At 62.5% G+C, this 19,446-nt stretch overlaps 1 protein-coding gene across 4 annotated transcripts; it reads left to right on the forward strand.

Moving 5' to 3' along the window:
* The first annotated feature begins 5,210 nt into the window (after positions 1 to 5,210).
* On the forward strand, positions 5,211 to 19,251 carry CRTAC1 (cartilage acidic protein 1). Of its 4 annotated transcripts, XM_074907535.1 has the most exons (16): positions 5,211 to 5,307; positions 9,269 to 9,465; positions 10,772 to 10,968; positions 11,891 to 12,021; positions 12,669 to 12,825; positions 13,433 to 13,567; positions 13,846 to 13,991; positions 14,174 to 14,310; positions 14,991 to 15,073; positions 15,593 to 15,693; positions 15,778 to 15,946; positions 16,446 to 16,591; positions 16,724 to 16,766; positions 17,248 to 17,391; positions 18,610 to 18,735; positions 19,094 to 19,251. In XM_074907535.1, the coding sequence occupies exons 1-16, from the start codon at positions 5,257 to 5,259 to the stop codon at positions 19,219 to 19,221; spliced, it is 2,091 nt and encodes a 696-aa protein (XP_074763636.1). In that variant the 5' UTR covers positions 5,211 to 5,256; the 3' UTR covers positions 19,222 to 19,251. The 4 variants fall into 4 exon arrangements, with proteins under 4 accessions (XP_074763636.1, XP_074763638.1, XP_074763640.1 ...); XM_074907537.1 differs by lacking the exon at positions 16,724 to 16,766 and having other exon boundaries at positions 19,094 to 19,202; XM_074907536.1 differs by lacking the exons at positions 18,610 to 18,735; positions 19,094 to 19,251 and adding an exon at positions 17,656 to 17,768 and having other exon boundaries at positions 5,257 to 5,358.
* The last annotated feature ends 195 nt before the right edge of the window (positions 19,252 to 19,446 follow it).

Consider the following 19,446-nt stretch of genomic DNA (forward strand, 5'->3'; position numbering starts at 1 on the left):
TAGTGCCTTGGGACCATGAGGGGACCAAGGAGGCTGAGCAGAGCCAGGGGCTGGGGTGGGAGAAAGCCACAGGGCCAGAGGTCCCGGGACAGGGGCTGGGCACCCCTGGGGTCCCCTAGGGTGGGCAGCACCTAGGGCCCAGCCTTCACACCCTGCTGCTGCCAAGGGTGCAGTTAACCTGTGATGAAGGGGACTGGAAGACAAGATTAAACACACCTCAGGGTTGACTTGGCCTCTGTGATAATGCCTCACCAGGGGTTTCCATGCCCAGCTAGCACCTAAGAGGGACCTTGCTGGCAGGAGTAGAGGAATGGAGAAGGGTGCTGGGAGGCAGCAGCTTACAGGGAGCCGCTGGGATGGGTGGCAGTCCCCAGGTCACTGCCAGCCCTCCCGGCACAAAATTGCCCCCCAGGCTGGGAGGTGCCCAGCCATGGGGAGAAGCAGGCTGGCCTGGGGTGCAGGACCAGAGCAGGCAGGGGTCTGCTGGCAAGGCAGGAGGTCAGCCACTGCCAGACAGTGACAGGGAGGGGACCGCAGGGAGAAGAAGCACTGAGCAAGCAGCTGGTTGAGCGTGGAAGTCCATCGCTGCGAGCCATGGCACGACAGGCATGCAGTCATGGGATTGTCAAAAGGAATCCTAGGAGGAACCAGGAGAGGCATTTCTGGCAGGGGTAGGGACTTGCTTGCGGCCCTACATGGGCCTCAGGGGTCCTGCCTGAGCTGGAGCCAAACTGGGAGAGGAACAGAGGTGTTGCAGGACTGCCAGGGGAGGCAGAGCCTGGGAGACTGCGATGGGAGGACAGCGGTTTGTGCCCAGCACTGCGCAGGCTGCGGGGGAATGGAGCGCTCACTATAAATATATCAGCGGGGTAAACACCAGGGAAGAGAAGAGCTATTTCAGCTAAAAGACAACGTTAGCACAGGAATGACTGGGGATAAATTATCCATGAATACATTTAGGGTGGAAATTAGACCCTCGGAGCGGAGAGGTCCCAGCACAGCCCCCTGGGGAAGGGAGCAGAGCCAGACAGAAGCCGGGGTTGGCTCAGCAGTTGAGGGGTCCCGCAGCATGCTGCGGTGACAGCATGTGCCCTCTACTAGTAGCCAAAAAGCAGCAAGGGTGGCTGGTGCAGCCCACCCAGCTGTGCTGGTGGGTGCAGTGAGCAGCAGTACCCAGGGCAGAGTGCACAGTGGAGCGCATACACATGAGTGCAGATGTGCATGTGTGCACAGGCTACGCATGCATTTGGGCAGCTGTTTTGCCCATTATTAGGCCTAGCCTAAAGGACACAGCCAGCATAAAGATGAACCAACAACCAAATTGTATTTGATACAAAAGGGTCAGTACATGGGTGAGTGCTGGGGGGACAAATAAGTCAATCAGATTATACATAATCAACATCAATCCCACTGACCCCAACAACGGGCGGAAAAAAAATGGTGACATGCAGTCTCCCATAGAAGGGATAGGAGATAACCAAGTCAACAAGCCAAATACATGAGACCAAGGAAGCCACATACTGAATCTCTACACAGCCCGCGTTTACAAAAGCCAGACCTGACTGGAGCCCAGTCCCAGGGAGGCGGGAGATCCTTCCCCAGCAGGGAACTCTGCACAGGGCATCCACCTCACAGACAGATACTGACCCTGCCTGCAAGGGGTCCCAGCTTTTATCCCCAAGTGGGACACCTGACCTTGGGTTACTTAATGCAGACACCTGGGGTCATTTACCCAATGGCTCTGTCTGCAAGGCCGGCCGCACCCTGGAGGGAAGCCTAAAGGCAAACTCACCCCCCTTTGGGAAGGGCTGTGGGAATCACCCATATGTCAACCTTAATTTGGGGCTTGGGGTTGAAACCCCAGCATTTCAACAGCACATTGAGTTGTCACACACCATGTGTGTGCACAGAGAGTACGTGCAGACAGGGCAGCTGCACAGACTGCTGCATGTGTGCATGTAAGTGTGCTGACAGTGTGTGTGCATGCTGTGTACCCACCATGCTGTGTGCAGGTGTCTCGGCCTTCACGGTGCTCTAGAAAGAGGAGTGACGGCCCCAGTGAAGTATCCTGGAGGTTAGTGCCTTGAGTCAGCACTGCTCTGCTCACCTGCACCCAGCTTGTGTCACACCAGCTGGAATTTGCTGGAGGGGACAGACAGGGTTCTCCATGAATCCAGCTGATCCTGGGTGGATTCCAATCCTTCTGAGGGTCCTCCAGCTCCCAGAGCAGTGCTGTCCCTGTGAGGACCAGATGGGGGTCACCTGCCACTGCCACCCCACAGGCTCACCTCAGCTGGCTGGAGCACTTGGCACTGCCAGCTAACAGCCCTGTGCCACCCCTCTGCCCACTGCAATGCACTCATCCCCAGAATCCTGCTCCCTTCTACCCCTGGGGATCCTGGAGCGGCAGATGAGCCGCCAGGCACAAGGATGCAGGGTGTCAGGGCTGCCAGCTGCCAGAGGGTTGGCATGGATGGGGCAAGCACCCCAGGAACAAGGGCCAGGGAAAGCCAGGACACCTCTGTCCTGGGGATGGTAAAGGGGGGTTCCTGGGTGTGTGAGGAGGTGCCTGGTGCTCACACTGTCCCCAGCTCAGCCGAAGAGCCTCCTCCCGCCTGCATGCAGCCCTCAGTGGAGCGCAGAGGCTCCCTTCCCCCCGCAGCGTGTCTGCCTGCCGCTCGCTCTAATTTCCTGTGCATTGTCCCCACCGCCGCCACCACCATCCCCTGCACATCCCCCTGTGCGCCGCACAGCCAGGCTCCCCGCGATCCGGCGCCCGTGCCCTGCCTCACCACTCTGCGAACGTCCCTGCATACATCTCAGGTCATTTCACAGATGCTCTGCCCTCCCCTCCACAGCTCCTTGCAGAGACCCATGTCCCACCCTGGGGTGCTTGCCTCACCATGCCCCCCATGTGGATGCGAGCAGAGGGGTGGGATGGAGATGGCAGGGCCAGGATGGGCCAGCACAGGGCACATGGACTGATGCAGGGCTGTGGCTTACGGCCACGGCAGTTGTTACGCTAAGGTGCCTTTTGGCTGCTCTCATCCCCCAAAGAAATGTCCCAACCCAGCAGGGTGGCAGCATTCATGGAAAGGGCACCAAGGGGCTCTGACAGCAGGTATCGGGGTGCGTCTTGCAGCCCCACAAGTGGAAGATCACCCTGCTGGGTGCCAGTAGCATGGGCTGGGGACTGCAGCGTGCAAGGCCCTCTCAGCACGTGTGCCCAGCATGCAGACAGTGTGTGTGTACCCACGGGGTGTCAGGGTGTGAGCTCATCCCTGCTAACACAGCGTGTGCACCTGCAGAGCGGCGTGTGTGCACCACGCTGAGTGTCTATCTGGGCACATCATGCATGCACACCTATGCACACACACGCGTGTGCAGGTGCATGTGTACACTGTGCTGGCGTGCCGCCAGGCCTGCCCGTGTCTGCTGGCGGGTGCGCATGCACTCAGGGCCAGGGCCGAGCCCTGGTGTGCCAGCACGCTGGGTTTGCAGCCCCGGGGAGCCGGTGTGTCCAGCACCATTCACAGTCTTGGCATGCTCGACCTGGCTTCCTGCCGGCATTTCTGTTCTGTACCTGCCAGTTGCAGGGAGGGCGTTGGGAGCCAGTTTACAGAGTTTGTGCTAATAATTACCCAAGTGGTTACTAAATCTGGGATGAGCTAAGGACTCAGAAGAGGGAGTGCGTGCCCGGAGCGCGCACACGCGTGCAAAGCTGCAGCCAGGCACTGGGGCTCTGAGCCACCGGCAGGCAGAGCACAGCCACGGCTCTGAGGTGCACGAGGACACGTGAGCGCAACATTGCACACATGACAGTCACGCCGGCCTCCCGGCCCCGGTGGGTTTGCTCAGCATTCCAGCCTCTCCGTGGCAAATGCAGAGAGCAGGGGCGGTTTCTGCCCCACGGCAGCGCCCCACAGTGGGCTGTGCTGCCTGTGGGGACCCTGCAGCAGGCAGCCACACAGCAAGCCCAGTGCTCAGCCAGGCGCCTTGCAAGCAGGGGTCATCAGAAATAAAATCAAGGGGTACTTGATGGCCATGTGGAAGCACCTTCGTGGAGACAATCAGTATGGCTGGAGAGCTCTTGAATCCAGCAGGGAGAGAAGAACTGTGGCAACAGGCAGAAGCTGTAGCCAGACACGTTCAAATGAGAAATAAGGGTTTTAGCAGGGCAGGTCATTAGCCACTCGAAGCAGCCTGCATGGCACGGGCTCCTGCAGCTCCTGCTGTCTCCCAGCATGTCTCTCCTGCTGTCTCCCAGCATGTCTCTCCTGGTGGCCACAGCCCCAGGCTTCATACTGGGCACCTGCAAACACGCTCCACTGGGGAGACCTCGTAGCCTTGTGCCCTGCCAGTGCTATCCCAGTCCCTGCCACAGCCGCTTTCTGCATCCGGACACATGGAGAGCTGTGTCCAGCCCCGCAGCAGCCACGCAGGAGAAAGACATGTCAGGGAAGGCAGGCTTGCGGGCTAAGCGCAATCCTGCCTCAAGCATCCACTAGCTACAAGATTTTGGCCAAGTCACTGTCTTGTGTGGCCTGAGATGGGGCCTTTCTTGCAGTTCAGACTGGCTGCCAGGAGACATCCACTCCCGGGGTCCCTGCAGAGGGAGGTGGGTGAGCTGCAGGGTGATAGCACAGGGAGGGTGCTGAGCCCTCGGCATGCGGCTGGGTGTTGCACTATGGGGGCTGCCCAGCTCCGCTCCCTTTCCCCCTTCTGTGCAGCAGTTGCACTGCTCTGTGAGGCAGACTCCCACTGCACCCGCGCCGGGGCAGAGCCCTGGCTCTGCTCGCCCCGTCGCCCCAGCTGCCCTCGCAGGAGGTGGGGAGCCATGGCCAGTGTCCCAAGTGCCACCCACCCCCCAGCACCCACAGGGTGACGGCGGGGGTGCCGCTCCTCTCCAGAGAGCCGGGAGCCCCCCGCAGCCAGCCAGCTTCCCCGCCGCCGCTCCGGCCGCCCGGTAAGCGACGCCCCGCTCATCCCGGAGCCCCACCACCGCGTCCAGGCCCCGGCGGGTCCCCCCGCAGCCTCCCGGCCGGGGCTGCCGCCGCGATGGGGACAGTAAATCAGCGCGGCGCAGCCCCACCTCCGCGCTCTCCATTGGCAGCGGCGCCCCTCACCCCGCTCATTGGCGCTGCCGCCGCCGCCGCTCGGCCCTACATAAGGCGCCGCTCGGCCGGACCGGCCCCGTCTGAAACCGGGGAGCGGCGGAGCCGGAGCCGGGCAGTGAAGCGAGGCGGGCGCTGCGGGATGCGCTCCCCCCCGCGCCGCCGCGGGGGCGCTGGGCAGCCCCCCTGGCCCGTGAGTAAGGGGATGGTTTGGTGCTCCGTGAAGTTTCCCGGGGACTCGGGGGCGGTTTTCAACTCCCGCACGGTCACCGGTCCGAGGAGAAGTTAGTGGCGGGTGAAGTGGGACCGCAGGCGCGCAGCCTGCCCCCGCAGCGTGGAGGGGACGCGGGGTGGCAAGGCGGGAGGAAGGGGGATGAAGGGTAGGATGGGGATGGGGGTGGAAGGCTGCTGGGCTGGGGGGGACGTGCTCGGGAGGATGGAGCGGTGATAGGGGGTGTGGGCTGGGACTGTCAGGAGCACCAGGGTGGTGAGAAGCAAGGGACAGCTCCTCGTTCTAGGGGCGCTTGTGCTTGATCGTGGCTGAGCCCGTGGAGGGGCTGGGGGATGCTGGGAGAGGGGTCCAGCCGTGCATCTGCTTGCGTGGGAAGGGGTTGGCTGTGTGCTGGTGGGACTGAGCCCCCCAAGGACCTGGTGTCCCTTTGGGCTGAGCTCGGAGGCTAAGGTGACTGCTCATCTCCACACTGCATTAGCTGCTGCTGACTGATCCCCATCGTGCCAGGTCCGGGGCTGAGGAGTCCTGCATGGGAGGGGACAGGGACGGGCCAGCTAGCAGCTAGGGGCTTTGGGCCCATCAGAAGCATCTGTGATGGGATGCACGCACAAGCCAGGGTCTGCGAGAGGGATGTGGGAGGGAGCAACGCTGAGCCCACAGCAGCAGCCGGGGCACTGGGACCAGGGCTCACGGGCTTTGGCCAGAGGAGAAGCACTGCAGGGGCAGGGCTGCTTGGGGCTGAGGTGCTGTGGAGGGAGCACTGCTGGCATCCTTGGGCAGCTCAGCTGCTATGGGAGAGGGGCTGCTGGGTCTGCGGGACATCTCCAGCCTCTTCTCTGCCCTGGCGGTACGGCTGTGGGAGCCTGGGAATGGAAGGAATGGGAGTATGATGTTACTGGGGCACATACAGCATGGTATCATGGGGTGCTGTGTTATCACCGTATTGTCACTGCTCTGGGGTGCCTTTGGGGTGTGATGAGGCCCCACTGTGTGGTGTTGTGCAATGTTGTAAGGGTGCCGGAGGCAGCTGCAGCTCGGGATGGGGTGTCACTGCAGTCATGGAGTGTGACAACACTGGGGTACATGGTGTGGTGGGCAGCAATGTCACAGTGGCATGCAGGATGGGGTAGCCACACAGAGAGTCAGCTCTCACCCTCCCTGTGATATGGGCCAAGGGCTGGGGATGTGCATGTGGGTACATGAGGAGCCCTGGGGACAGAACCTCCCCACCTGTGGTGAGGGTCCTGGGGCTCAACCCCCTGCCTGCCCCACAGTTCCCTTCCCAGTCCCATCCCAACCTCCCTTCAGGGCATTGCCAGCCACAGCGATGTGTGGGGACAGATGAGCCCTACATGCTGCACCCCTGCCATGGGGCCATGGGGCCTGTCCCTGCGCTGCCTGGCTGCACCCTGCGTGGGTGCCCGTGGCACCCCCTGCCCTGTTCCCATCCTCCCACTGCCTCTACCCCTGCCTGGCACCTTGGCTTCATGTCACCAGGTTTAGCCATGCTGAGCAGGTGCCCTGGGGTGACCACAGCCCCTGGGGTCACCTTGCCACCAGATGCTGCAACACAAGCCAGGACGTGGCTGTGCTTGGGACAAGACAGGCTGAGCTCTGCCCTGCATACAAGCAGGACTCCATAGCCTCAAACCTCAGGTGGAATGTCATGCTGGGGCCTCGGTGCTATCAGCAGCATGCTGGGAACCACGAGGCCTTTCCTGTCTGCCACACAGAGACTGAGCTTCCCTCCTCCCCCTTCCCAAAATGGCCTGGCTCTGGGCCGTGCATCCTTTCCCCATGGCACTAAGCACCGGATCCGCTGGGAAAAACCTTTTGTCTCCAATCAGGAACATTGTTTTCTACTGGAAAGGCTCCATCCAGCCTGGAGGGATTTCAGCTGCAGCTGGATGGGGCGGGAGGGGCACCTGGGACACAGGCCAAACTGGAGGGAGTGGAAGCTGGAGCGGGGACAGAGCAGAGAGAGCCATGCCAGTGGCCTGGGGACAGCCATCCCTTGCCTGGCTGTGGCCAGGGGTAAGGGGCCACTGCTCTGCACTGGCAGGGGGTTCACATGGCAGCCCTGCACCCATATGTCCACGTGCAGGTGGCTCTTCCCCACACTTACTTTGGTCAGCCCAGTGTGGGGCTGTGGCAAAGGCTCCCCTTCCCTCACTGTCTGGCACTGCAGTGATACCCAGGGACTGTCCCATACCTGCACAGCCAAATGAAACCCTGTCCCTATTGCATGTGCCTTGTGTCGGGTACCTGTAGGAGGGAAAAATCCAGGCTCCTGCCCCTGGAGAGCTGTGTCACACAGTGTCACACAGGACAGAAGGGTGATGGTCACAGTGCCCCAAGTCTGGCTGGGTGGTGGAGAGCACAGAGCCGGAGAGGCTGGCTGTGCCTGAGTCTGTGGGAGGCTATGGGTCATGCCAGGGAGGGAATGGGAGCAGCGCAGAGTAGAGCTAGACACACACACACACACACACATCCACCCTTGCAGCTAGGTCTGGGGAGTGGATGGGATTGGAGAAGGAAGGGGAGCAGGACCAACAGTGGGACACAGGGCTCCAGGCGTACTGGGCAGCAGTGCTCAACGTTTCCTCTGCAGCTGGAAGACAGCCCCTTCCCACCCAGCTGTGTGGTCCTGGAAGCTATTTGGTTGTGGCAGAGGAATCCTGGGCCCCCAAAGACCTTTGGGACCATTCCCATGCCCAGGGAAGGCAGCAGCAGACTGTTCCCTGCAGCCTGGTGGGTCTTCAAGGATCTAATTCTCGGGCACCTTCCCATCCCCAAGCCAGGCACTGACAGAGCTTCCTTTGCTTGCTGGCAGGGTCCACAGCATGGGGCCATTCACCCCTGACAGTGCTGGGGGGCAGCTCAACTATGGCTGGGGGGACAGCCTTGCCCAGGGATGTGGCACAGTCCCATGTCCACCTTAGTGACTGGATGCCCCAGCCATCCCTTCAGTCTGCAAGAGTGGGACAGGCTGGACTTTCTCCCAGCTGAAGCGCTGGCACATGCATTCATGCCCACAGTCTGGGGATGCACTGCTCACAGCTGGACTCTTCCCTCTGGAGGGGATTGCCTGGCCTGGGGTGAGGGCTGGCTGTTTGAATGCCACCTTGCTCATCACCTGTGCTACAGCCAGGTCAGAGCCAGCTCCAAAATGTCTGCAGCCTTGCCAGCAGTGCTGGCAGAGACTGTCCTCCGCAGTCCAGGTTAATTGAGCCTCTCCTCCCAGTCTCCCATTCCTCCTAGCATCTCCTTCCCGTGGCTGCATTCCTGTGCAGAAACATTCCCCAGCCAGCCTGAGAGGAGCTCACCCTGCAGAGACCTTGGGAAGAACAGTGCTGGCAGGGTGGGGAAACTCAGCACAAAGAAGTCACCTGGCAGAGTACCTCCATGTTCTCCGCATGGCGTTCCTGAGCTCTGGAAGACCCGTTGGACAGGGGACAAGCTCCCCAGCCCGGTGACTGCCTGTTTCCTCTGGCCCTGCCAAGGGAGCAGTGATTGGCATCAGGAGTTGCCAGGAGCTTTGGTGCCAGTGGCTCCTTGGGGCAGGGCGAACTGGGGCTGTATTCGTCAGCACCCTGAAGCCCTCCCACCACCTTCTGGGTCCCTCCCATGGGATGGGCTCCCACAGCCCTGATCCTGCTCAGCCCTGGCTCCCAGCTTGCTGGGGTACGGTCCCGTCCCAAGGAAGCCCTGAGGGTGAGCTGCAGCCGGGAGGGTCCGTGCATGGGGATGCCAGAGCTGTGGCAGTGGCCAAGGGTCTCAGGGCTGTGGTGGGTGACAAGGGGTGGAAAGAATGTGTAAGGGCAGCATGGATGCTTGGGCACTGTGTAGAGGGGTCTTGGGGTCCCTGCTGACTGGTGAAGCCATCTCCTCCTGGAGCTGACGGGCTGCAGGTCTCTCCCAGGTGCCCAGGATGCTGGTGCTGTGCCTGCTGTCCCTGGCCTGGCTCAGCGAGGGCTCCCAGCGCAGCGAGCCCATGTTTGTGGCCGTGACCCACCGCCTCCTCCCACCCGACTACGACAGCAACCCCACACAGCTCAACTATGGCGTGGCTGTCACCGATCTGGATGCCGACGGCGACTTCGAGATCGTGGTGGCGGGGTGAGTGTTGCACCCAGCGCCTCGGTGACAGCAGGACCTGGTGGCCTTGCAGGGCTGGGAGCTCCTCACTCCTCTGTGGGCATGTGGCTGGCTGAGGGGTTGTGCACAAGGGTGGGGGGGTGGGGGTCTGCATGCACCCACTCGTGTGTGTGTGTCTGTGCACCTGCATAGGGTGTTGATGTCAGGTGGGTGCCTGTGTGGGGCCACACAGGGGCCCCCATCCCAGCCCTGGGGCCAGGTCCCCCCTGTATGGGGCAGTGGCAGCTGCCAGTGGCTGGGGTCCACCCTGCAGTGCAGAGCCAGTGTGTCCCCAAGCCGGCTCAGCTCCGCTGACAGGACTCAGCGCTCTCCACAGATTCGGTTAATTGGCTAGAGGTTTTTTATAGCCCTTTATTGGAGTGATGGCTCGGAAGGGCTGGCAGGAGCTGGGGAGGCAGGGAGCCGTGTGCTGAGCTGCCAGCGCCTGAGCAGGGCTGGACAAGGAGCAGCTGCTGCCAGTGGGTCCGGCCCCAGCCAGGGACAGCGGGGATTGTAGCACAGGCTCTGCGTGTGTGTGTGCTGGCACGGCTGTGAGCCGCTGGCACGGCGTGTCTGTGCATGCACCATCATGCTAACCCCTGAGGGAGACTTGCACACACAGGTGTGCTCACTTGGAGGGGACCCCTCACACCATAGAGCCCATCTTGGCAGGGGGAGGGGGGCTGTGGGAATCAGGGCACCACGGTGGCAGGCAGGGTCTGGGTCTGAGCATCACCCTGGGGCAGCAAACCACAGGCAGCCCTGGGGAACCCCAGAGTGGCCGAGGACACTCCTCCCAGCCAGCCATGGTTTTGTAAGTGGCTGTGGTGCCCGTTGTGTAACTTGTTTACGGGCGCCCAGGTCAGGAGCAGGCGGGGAGCCTCTGGGGCACTGCATGCCGAGAGGATTTGTCTTGCATGCCAGTTTCCCAGCCCTGGGAAAGGGCTGAAAGCAGGGACCTGTGCCCCATCCTGCCCCACTAGCCACCTAGCCCCTTGCCCTGGCATTGCCCTGGAGTACCCAGGCCAGGTAGACTTGGGATGCCTGACGTGCTGGAACAGGTCCAGACTGAGTCCTCCCCATTGGCAGCCAGAAGCCAGCCCCACATTTGGGTGCTGAAGGCAGCTCGGGGTCCTTAGTCTCTATGGACCATGCAGGTCTCTGCTGTGCCCTTTCCCCATCGTGGGGAAAACCTGGTGTCACACCTGCGGTCCCCCCAGGGATGGGACAGGATCTTTCGTCCTGTCCACAAGCCTCAGGGAGCCATCACCCCTGCTTGGACCCACAGGTACAATGGCCCCAACCTGGTGCTGAAGTATGACAAGGCACGGGGACGGCTGGTGAACGTGGCAGAGGATGAACGGGGCTCCCCATACTACGCGCTGCGGGACCGGCAGGGCAACGCCATTGGCGTGACGGCCTGTGACATTGATGGGGACGGCCGCGAGGAGATCTACTTCCTCAACACCAACAACGCCTTCTCTGGTGAGCCCTGCCGGCAGCTGTGCCCTGAGCCCCGGGTGCGGGGAGAGCTCCCGGCACGGCCGTCCATGACCTTTGGTGTGTGAGGGATGTGTGCGGGCTGGAGTTAATTTCTCAGTTGAGTGGCTCCATTGATTGATGGCAGCACGGGCGGGACGCTGAGCCCAGCCAGCCGCCAAGTCAGCATTTCCAGCTGCCCACCACCCTCCCAGCGGCACCTGGAGGGGGATGGCAGTTTCCCCACGACCCCTGGGGTGGCCTCGTCACAGGGACCCTGCACAGAAAATCCCAGCTGTGCCCTGCAGCATCTGTGCCCCCCAGTGCCACAGTTCCCCTGTGCCTGCTGGACCAAGCCAGGTCTAATCCTGCCTTGCCAGTGCTGCCCAGCTCCCGAGATGTCTGTTGTGGCATGGAGACCCACGTGCCCCAGCCCAGCATCAGACATCACTGGAGCTCCCTGGGTTGGTGCTCCAGCCCGGCTCTGCCCCGCGTGCGTCACACAGCCCTGACCTCCAGGCAGCAGATCTGTCTTACTGATGCTCCTAATCACCCGGGCCGGCAGTGACCGCCAGCACACCTGTCCCTAAATCAGGCGTTGCCATTGGTGTTGTCACAGGCAGCGCGGCCGCTGCCTGTGCCTGGCACCAAATCGATTTTTTTTACCTTCCCGGGGATGATGTACAGGGCTGCGCCCCATTGGGACACATTTTACTTTAATGAGTTGATTCTTCTGCGTGTCTCCCTGCGGCCCTTAAGGGTCACAGGGGCTCTTGCAGTGGCAGCCCAGCCCCACAGTGCTGCTGGGGGCTGCAGGGGACAGAGCAGATGTCTGGGATGCCTCCCAACAGCTGCCTCTTGCCGCAGGGCACCCTCCTCGGGAGGAGGAGGGATGCTGCAGCCCCCTGACCAGTACCCCCCCCCCCAGGCATGGCCACATACACGGACAAGCTCTTCAAGCTCCGCAATGGGCGCTGGGAGGACCTCCTGAGCGATGAGGTGAACCGGGACGTGGCCAGCCGCTTCGCTGGGCGCTCCGTTGCCTGCGTGGACCGGACGGTGAGCAGGCAGGGCACGGCGGGCAGGCGGCATCTCCGCTCCCTTCCCAGCCCCGGTGCCCCTTCAGCCCTCCCCTGCTGGCTGCCGGGGGACCTCTCCCCTCGCCTGAGCACCAGCCCCATCCCACTCCACACTGGGGCCTGGGGTGCCCCCCGAGTAGCCCATGACTGTCAGTGCTGGCAGCCCCCCCAGCCGTGGGGACTGCAGGCGCCTGTCCACACAGTTGCTGCCAGCTGATAAACGTGCCTGTCGAGGTGATTTATGTTCCTGTCACCTGCTCTTTCTTCTTCCTCCTCCTCCTCCTCCAGTGGTTTGTTTCCAAACGATTATCACTAAATCAGGGTCCAACTATTGCATGGGACAAGGGGGATGGGGGGGACTCGGCACACCGGGCATGCTGAGGGGGGAAGGGTGCCCCATGCCTGCACTGTGACCCTGGGGACCACAGCTCCTGGAGGCAATGGGGCGCGTCCCCACTCCTGGGATGCTTTTCACCATGGGATTTGCAGAGCTCTTGCTCGGCACCTGGTAGAGGTGCCTGGTCCCATGGAGCTGTGAGAGCATCCAGCCCCACAACAGGGATCCTGTGGTCCCCGTGAAGATGGGTCTGGGGCAGGTGGGTGCTGAGGAGGTGCCGCCGGCCGCAGGGCTCCGGCAGGTACTCCATCTACATCGCCAACTACGCCAGCGGCAACGTGGGCCCCCACGCCTTGATCGAGATGGACGTGGCTGCCAGTGACCCTGCCCGCGGCGTCGTGGTGCTGGTGGATGTGGCCGCCAAGGCTGGTGTCAGCAAATACACAGGTAGCCGGCTGCTGTGACCCCGCAGAGGGGCGGGGTGCCGCTGGGCACGACGAGCAGGGGACCCCATTGCAGGGCAGTGCAGTCAGTGGCCAGTGCCACGCATTAGCCTGCCTGACTGCCCCATCTAGCGGCAGCCCCACGGCTCGTGGAAGGGACCAGGGCCACGGGCTGCCCATCTGGCAGGACCCCCCGTGCCCACCATCACCTGGACTGATCCCTCCGGAGCCCGCAGCATCTGCAGGGCAGGCAGTGTGACACAGGGACATGGGTACACAATCAGGGCAGCGAGGAGCGTGCCAGCCTGCGCCCCATGCTGCCCCACGGCCACAGGGACCACTGCTGGGCTCCATCTCCCCAGCAGTAAATTGTCACTACTTAGGAGTATTGTCACCATGGCGATGGCAGTGTTTAGGGTTGGAGTGACACAAGCGCCTGTCAGGCCCAATTAGCTCCTGATGGGAGGGAATGAAGGTGGGAGGTGGGCAAGGAGGGGACACTGGGGGTCCTGGGAGCACCAGGTGGACAGCACCGAGGGAGTGTGGAGGGCATGAAACCCCCCTGGGGCAGGGCACCATTTGTCCCCTCACACCCGGGCTGCTGTCCCCAGGGGGCCGTGGGGTGGCTGTGGGTCCCATCCTGAGCGACAGTGCTTCTGACATATTCTGCGGTAACGAGAACAGCCCCAATTTCCTCTTCCACAACTGGGGGGACGGGACATACCAGGACGTGGCGGCTGCTGTGGGTGAGTAGGGGGAGATGGGGGAAGCACCAGAGGCCAGCTCTGCCTGCCCCTGCCTGCACAGGCGGGTTGAGTGGAGGGTGAAGGGACAGCCCTGGGACCCAAAGCCCTGATGACCACGGGGGGTGGCTGAGATGCACCAGGGCATCCATCAGCGCAGGGACGCTGCCCTGCACAGGGAAGACCTGTCTGGGGACCACGGGGCACATCCCGGGAGGCATCCCGAGGAGATGGAGACAGGGAGGGGGTCCCTTCTCCCCCATCCCCTTGCGGCTCCCCAGGGCTGGATGACCCCTACCAGCACGGACGCGGCGTGGCGCTGGCTGATTTCAACCGCGACGGCCGGGTGGACATCGTCTATGGCAACTGGAATGGGCCGCACCGCCTCTACCTGCAGAGCGGGGCCCCTGGGCGTGTCCGATTCCGGGTGAGGGCTGGGAACCCCCACTGCTGGCTTTGCCACTGAGCCTCCTTGGCTGGGGGGCTGGCTTCACCCTGATTTGGCTTTGAGCTCCATGTCCCAGTGGGGAGGAGACCCAAAGCACCAAAGCGGGACCTGGTGTCCTACTCCCTGTGCCTGTTGTCACTCCACGCCCATTCCCTGTGCAGGACATTGCCACCCCCAAGTTCTCAATGCCGTCCCCCGTCCGCACCGTTATCGCAGCTGACTTTGATAATGACCAGGAGCTGGAGGTTTTCTTCAACAACATCGCCTACCGTGGCTCCTCCGCCAACCGCCTCTTCCGGTAGGAGCCTGGCACATACTGGGGGGCTGGGGCAGCCCATGCCCTGCTCTGGGGGGGGCAAGCAGCCCTTGTGGCACAGCTGGGTTCATGGGGCTCATCTCCAGCAGGGGCACTGCTTGGGCTCGGCTAATAAGAGGCACCGTGACTGAGCCCTTCCCAGCATCATTACCAGCCGCTTCGATCGTGCCTGCAGCAGCCCCTGGGGTCCCCAGCAGTGCTGATTAGCAGCTGTGAGGAAGCTTGTTCATGGCTCCTGTTAATTGTGGGGGGTCAGTTCCTCATTACCACTGTGTGGCACCTCCTCTCATGGTGTGTGGAGTGGTGGGAGCTGGTTGTCCACCCAGTGCTGGCACCCGTGGGTGGATGGAGGGCAGTGGCATGGCAGGGAGCCCCTGAGGGAGGGTCTCTGGTCCCAGACGGATGCAGCAGTGTTTGGAGATGGCATTGCTTCTCCGAAGTTCAGACCCACAAGAGCCAGGCTCTCATGACATCTGTCACACCTGCATGGAGCAGGGACGTGAGGTGCTAACAGGCAGGGGCCAGTCCTGTCCCCCATCCACCCTGCATAGCCACCAGGGCTGTCACCTCTCTACCAAGGTGCTGTGGAAGGGGACAGGCACTTCTGGGAAGGTGCTGGGAACTGCAGAGGCTGGCACTAACACCCTATCTATGCTCGGCAGGCTCATCCGCAGGGAGCACTCAGACCCCATCGTGGAAGAGCTGAATCCAGGGGATGCGCTGGAGCCTGAGGGTCGGGGCACGGGTGGGTCTCCCCAGCCCTGGCAGTGGAGGCCTGTGCACTGCCTGTCACCCTCTATGCTGGGGGATGCTGTATGCTTGGCTGAGTCACCTGCTTGCTCCCCACCATCATCCTGGAGTCCCCATCACCCAGGAGCAGTCCCCATGCTTTCTCCCTCCACCCATACCCAGCTAACAATGCCATTTCCAGTTGTTCCCTAGAGCATCACTCTTAGGGTCTTCTTCCTGGATTCCCCACTTGTTCAAAGCCAACCTCTGCATTTGGGAGTGGCCCAGGCAGTCTCCTGTGTTCCACAGCCCGCCCAGGCACTGCCTGTCCCCTCCACTGCCTGGGGAGCTCGCCCACCTGATTTCAGGGTGCCACCCATACCCCTGAAATTACTCCTTCACTGGGGTCACCCCATGTTCTCTATTGCCCTCACACTGCTGGGAGTGCTGCTGTCACCTCCCACACTGGCAGCAGGGTGTTGTGCTGGGAGATGTGGGACTGGATCCCAGGCATGACAATGTCCTGTCCTTGCAGGGGGTGCAGTGACAGATTTTGACGGCGATGGGATGCTGGACCTCATCCTGTCCCACGGCGAGTCCATGGCACAGCCAATCTCCATCTTCAAGGGCACCCAGGTGAGTCAAGCAGGGGATCCTCACATTGCCCCCATCCCTTCTGCCTCCCCTTGCTCATTCTCCCTGGTCCTTCCTCCCCTGCAGGGCACCAGCAACAACTGGCTGCGCGTCATCCCCCGAACCCGCTTCGGGGCCTTTGCGCGGGGGGCCAAAGTGGTGCTGTTCACGCGGCGCAGCGGGGCCCACCTGCGCATCATCGATGGCGGATCAGGGTACCTCTGCGAGATGGAGCCTGTGGCGCACTTCGGACTGGGTGAGCAGAGGGGGAAAGAGGCTGCCTCCACCTCCAGCCTTGCCCGGCACCCCCTTGGGCAGGGACCACCTCTGCTGCCCTGGTGCCCTGCAGCACAGTAGTCACCCATGTCCATTGTCCTGGGCATGATGGGTGCCAGGGGAGGCTGCAGATGGAGTGCCTAGCTACTGTAGCCATGCTGCAAGGGGCAGCTGCCCCCTTCCCTAGCCCCCGCCTGTTGCTTTGCCCAGGCACCAGGGCTTTCCCTGCCCATTAACCCTCCTCTGGCTTAGCATATGGCCAGCAGCTGTGGCTATGCCCTGCTGGCAGGGCATTCCATAGCCCCCATGTGTACTCCTCGGGCTACATCCCTGTGCATGGTCTTTCAGCAACAGGCACCTGCAGCCTGGCTCAGGGAGCAAGGGGAGGCTTTGCCCCTCCATCCCTACCACCCCCCTGACCTCCTTTCAGCCCCTGCCCACCCCGGAGACCCCCCCTCTGATGGGCTGCCCGCCTGCAGGGCATGACGAAGCCAGCAGCCTGGAGGTGACCTGGCCGGATGGCCGTGTCGTGGCACGAGCCGTGGCCAGCAGTGAGACCAACTCTGTCCTGGAGGTTCCCTACCCCCTGGACACAGAAGACCCACTCGTGCTTGCCCCACTGGAGGTGAGGCCCAGGTGTGGGTGCAGGATGGGAGGTTTTGTGGGCAGGAACAAGGGGCTGGGCTCTGCTGGCTCGGTGGCTGCCCAGGGCTGATTTCTCCCTGTCCTGGTGGTCTCTGCTTCTCCCCAAATGCAGTGCGGGCAGGGATTTTCCCAGCACAAGAACGGACGCTGTGTAGGTGAGTGGCTGCTGGGGTGCTGCCTGCACCTGGTGTGTTGCAGCACAACCCCATGAGGGGCACGAGGGCAGCACCCTGTGACAGGGAGGTGGGAGCCAGGGAGGTGGTTGGGAATGCAGGCAGGGCTGTCACATGGCTCGATGCGGGGCATAGCTGCCTGCCCAGCACGTGGCCTGGGAATGGGGGCAGCAGCACGGTTCTAGAGGGGGACTGTGGTGTCACCAGGAGCAGGGAGAGCACTGTGCTGGAAGCAGGAGGCATGGCTGGCATGTGGCAGGCATTGTGCTAGAGCCACGAGCAATAGAGGGGCAGCAGGGATGCGGCAGCATGGCCATGGCTGTGCCGTGAGCCTCCTGGGCAGAGACATGGCTTGTGCCCTGGGGGGGTCATCCAGCATGTGCAAGGGGAACTGGAGGGGACATGGCTGGCAGCCCTAAGCTCCCAGACCAGCCATCTCACACCAAGGCCCCTCTGCTTGCAGACATGGATGAGTGCACCAAGTTTCCCTTCGTCTGCCCCCGGGACAAGCCCATCTGCATTAACACCTATGGCGGGTACCGCTGCCGCAGCAACAAGCGCTGCAGCCGGGGCTACGAGCCCAATGAGGACGGCACGGCTTGTGTGGGTGAGTGATGGCTGGGACACCCTGACCCCATGCCACCGCAGCCTGGACCAGCCGGTGGGCAGCAGCCCCAAAGCACACTGCCCTGGGATGCTATTGCATCTCTGCCAAAAGCCTGGCCGCATCCTGCAATGTGCTGGGTGGCTGCCCAGCCACCTCCACCCTGGCTCCATGTCTGTTCATCCCGCCCCTCCTGCAGAGCTGCCACTGACTCCCCTTCTTTCTTTCTCTTTTTCTCTCTTGCTCCTTCTCTCCTTCTCTATGCAGCTCAAGTGGCCTTTTTTGGGGGATACCCCTCCGCCGGGAGCTGGCCCGGGCTCCCCTACAGTGCCCTCCTCCCTCTAGTCCTCGGACTCTGCCTTTGCCTCTATGCACTTTAACCCCTGCCCGTAATACGCCAGAGCAGCCTTGGCGGAAGGACCGGCTGGCCTCTGCCTGTCTCTCTTTTTCTCTCTCTTTCTCTCCATGTCGAACCACCCTGGATGTGCTGGCTGTGCCCTACCGGGGCGGCCTGGAGTAGGATGGGCATGGAGCCCGGCTGCCCCATGCACCGTGTCTGGGAAAGTGGCCCCGGGGCAGCGCCCCTTCACCTGCACCTCCCCGCCCCAGCGCTGCTCCTGCCATGCTGGCACCTCCCGGGCAGTCGCTTGCTCTGTCGCCTCGATACCGTACCATGTGCCTGCTGGTTTGGCCTGCGACGTGTGTGCTTCGCCTGCCCCATCCTCGGTGACGGGGACACCCCTCTGCAACCCTGGCAGAGGAGGGTCCCCCCGGCCCTGCAGGGGAAGGACCCTCCTGGTCTGTTTTTTTAACGTATTGACCCCACTGTTTGGAGTCAGACCCTGCTCAGTCTTCCAGCCCCTCTCTCGGAGAACCCCTCCAATAAACTATATCCAGTCTATTAGCCCAGCCTGCTGAGCTGTGCGGGGCAGGGCTGTACCCATGATTCTGCCCTGGGGCTGTATGGGGAGGGGGCTCAGGGGTGGAGAACTCCCCCAGCTCTCCCTGCGCTGGGGCCAGGAGCTAGCTGGAGGATGCACAGTGGCCCTGGGCAGCTCTGCCCCTGCCCATCCCTGCTCCCAGCCTTGAGAGCACAGCCAGATGTGCAGCACTGGAGGGGCTGGGGTCCAGCAGGCAGCTCTGCCCACACCACAACAACAGGGCCGTGCTGCCTTGCCCCTGCGCACTGTAACCCCCTGCCGCTCTCTTCCCCACCACCAGACATCGACGAGTGTGCCCAGGGCTTGCACAACTGCAGCCAGCTCTGCACCAACACCCCTGGGGCACACGCCTGCCACTGCCGCCCGGGCTTCCGCCCCCTTGATCCAGCTGCCAGCCAGTGCCTGGGTGAGTACCTGCAGGCGGTGCCACCCCCCTGCTGCTGCCCTGGGAGCAGGGATGCTGTTCCCTGGGGTGCCCTGTTGTTCTCACAGCCCTGGTCCGGGCCAACCCAAAACATGGGGCGCAGAATGGGCAGATGGTGGCTGTGCAGGAGTTGGAGTGAGGTAGTATCTGCCACCCAGCAGCTTTGGGGAGTGGCAGGACCATAGCTGTGTGGCTGCAGGCAATGGAGATGCCTTTGTGACCCAGCCCCACCCAGCCCCAGAGCTGCCTCCCCACATTCCCCCTCTATCCCCTGCCCTGCCCATGACAGGTGAGCCTCATACCCTTGGTGTAGCTCTGACCCTCTCCCCTTCTTTTCCAGACATAGATGAGTGCCAGGCACAGCCTGGTCCCTGCGACCATATCTGCCACAACAGCCACGGCTCCTTCCACTGCCACTGTCACCATGGCTTCTCCCTGGGCGCAGGTGGGCGCTGCCAGCGCAACTAGTCTGCCCCGGCACAGCCAGGTGGCCCCTGCTCGCCCCCAGCTCCATGTAGGTTGCACCCAGTGCCAAGTGAATAAACCCTTTCCTGCACTGGTTTCCCTATGGGTCACCAGGGCCACATGACTGCTCCATGGATCTGTCCCCGTCCCCCCATGGACTGCTCCATCCCTCCCCCTTATTTTCCCCACTCTCACCCTGTGTGTGCTGGGGGCTGCCCAGCCCCAACC

This window comes from Athene noctua, chromosome 5 (assembly GCF_965140245.1).
Source record: "Athene noctua chromosome 5, bAthNoc1.hap1.1, whole genome shotgun sequence".
Taxonomy (NCBI): Eukaryota; Metazoa; Chordata; class Aves; order Strigiformes; family Strigidae; genus Athene; species Athene noctua.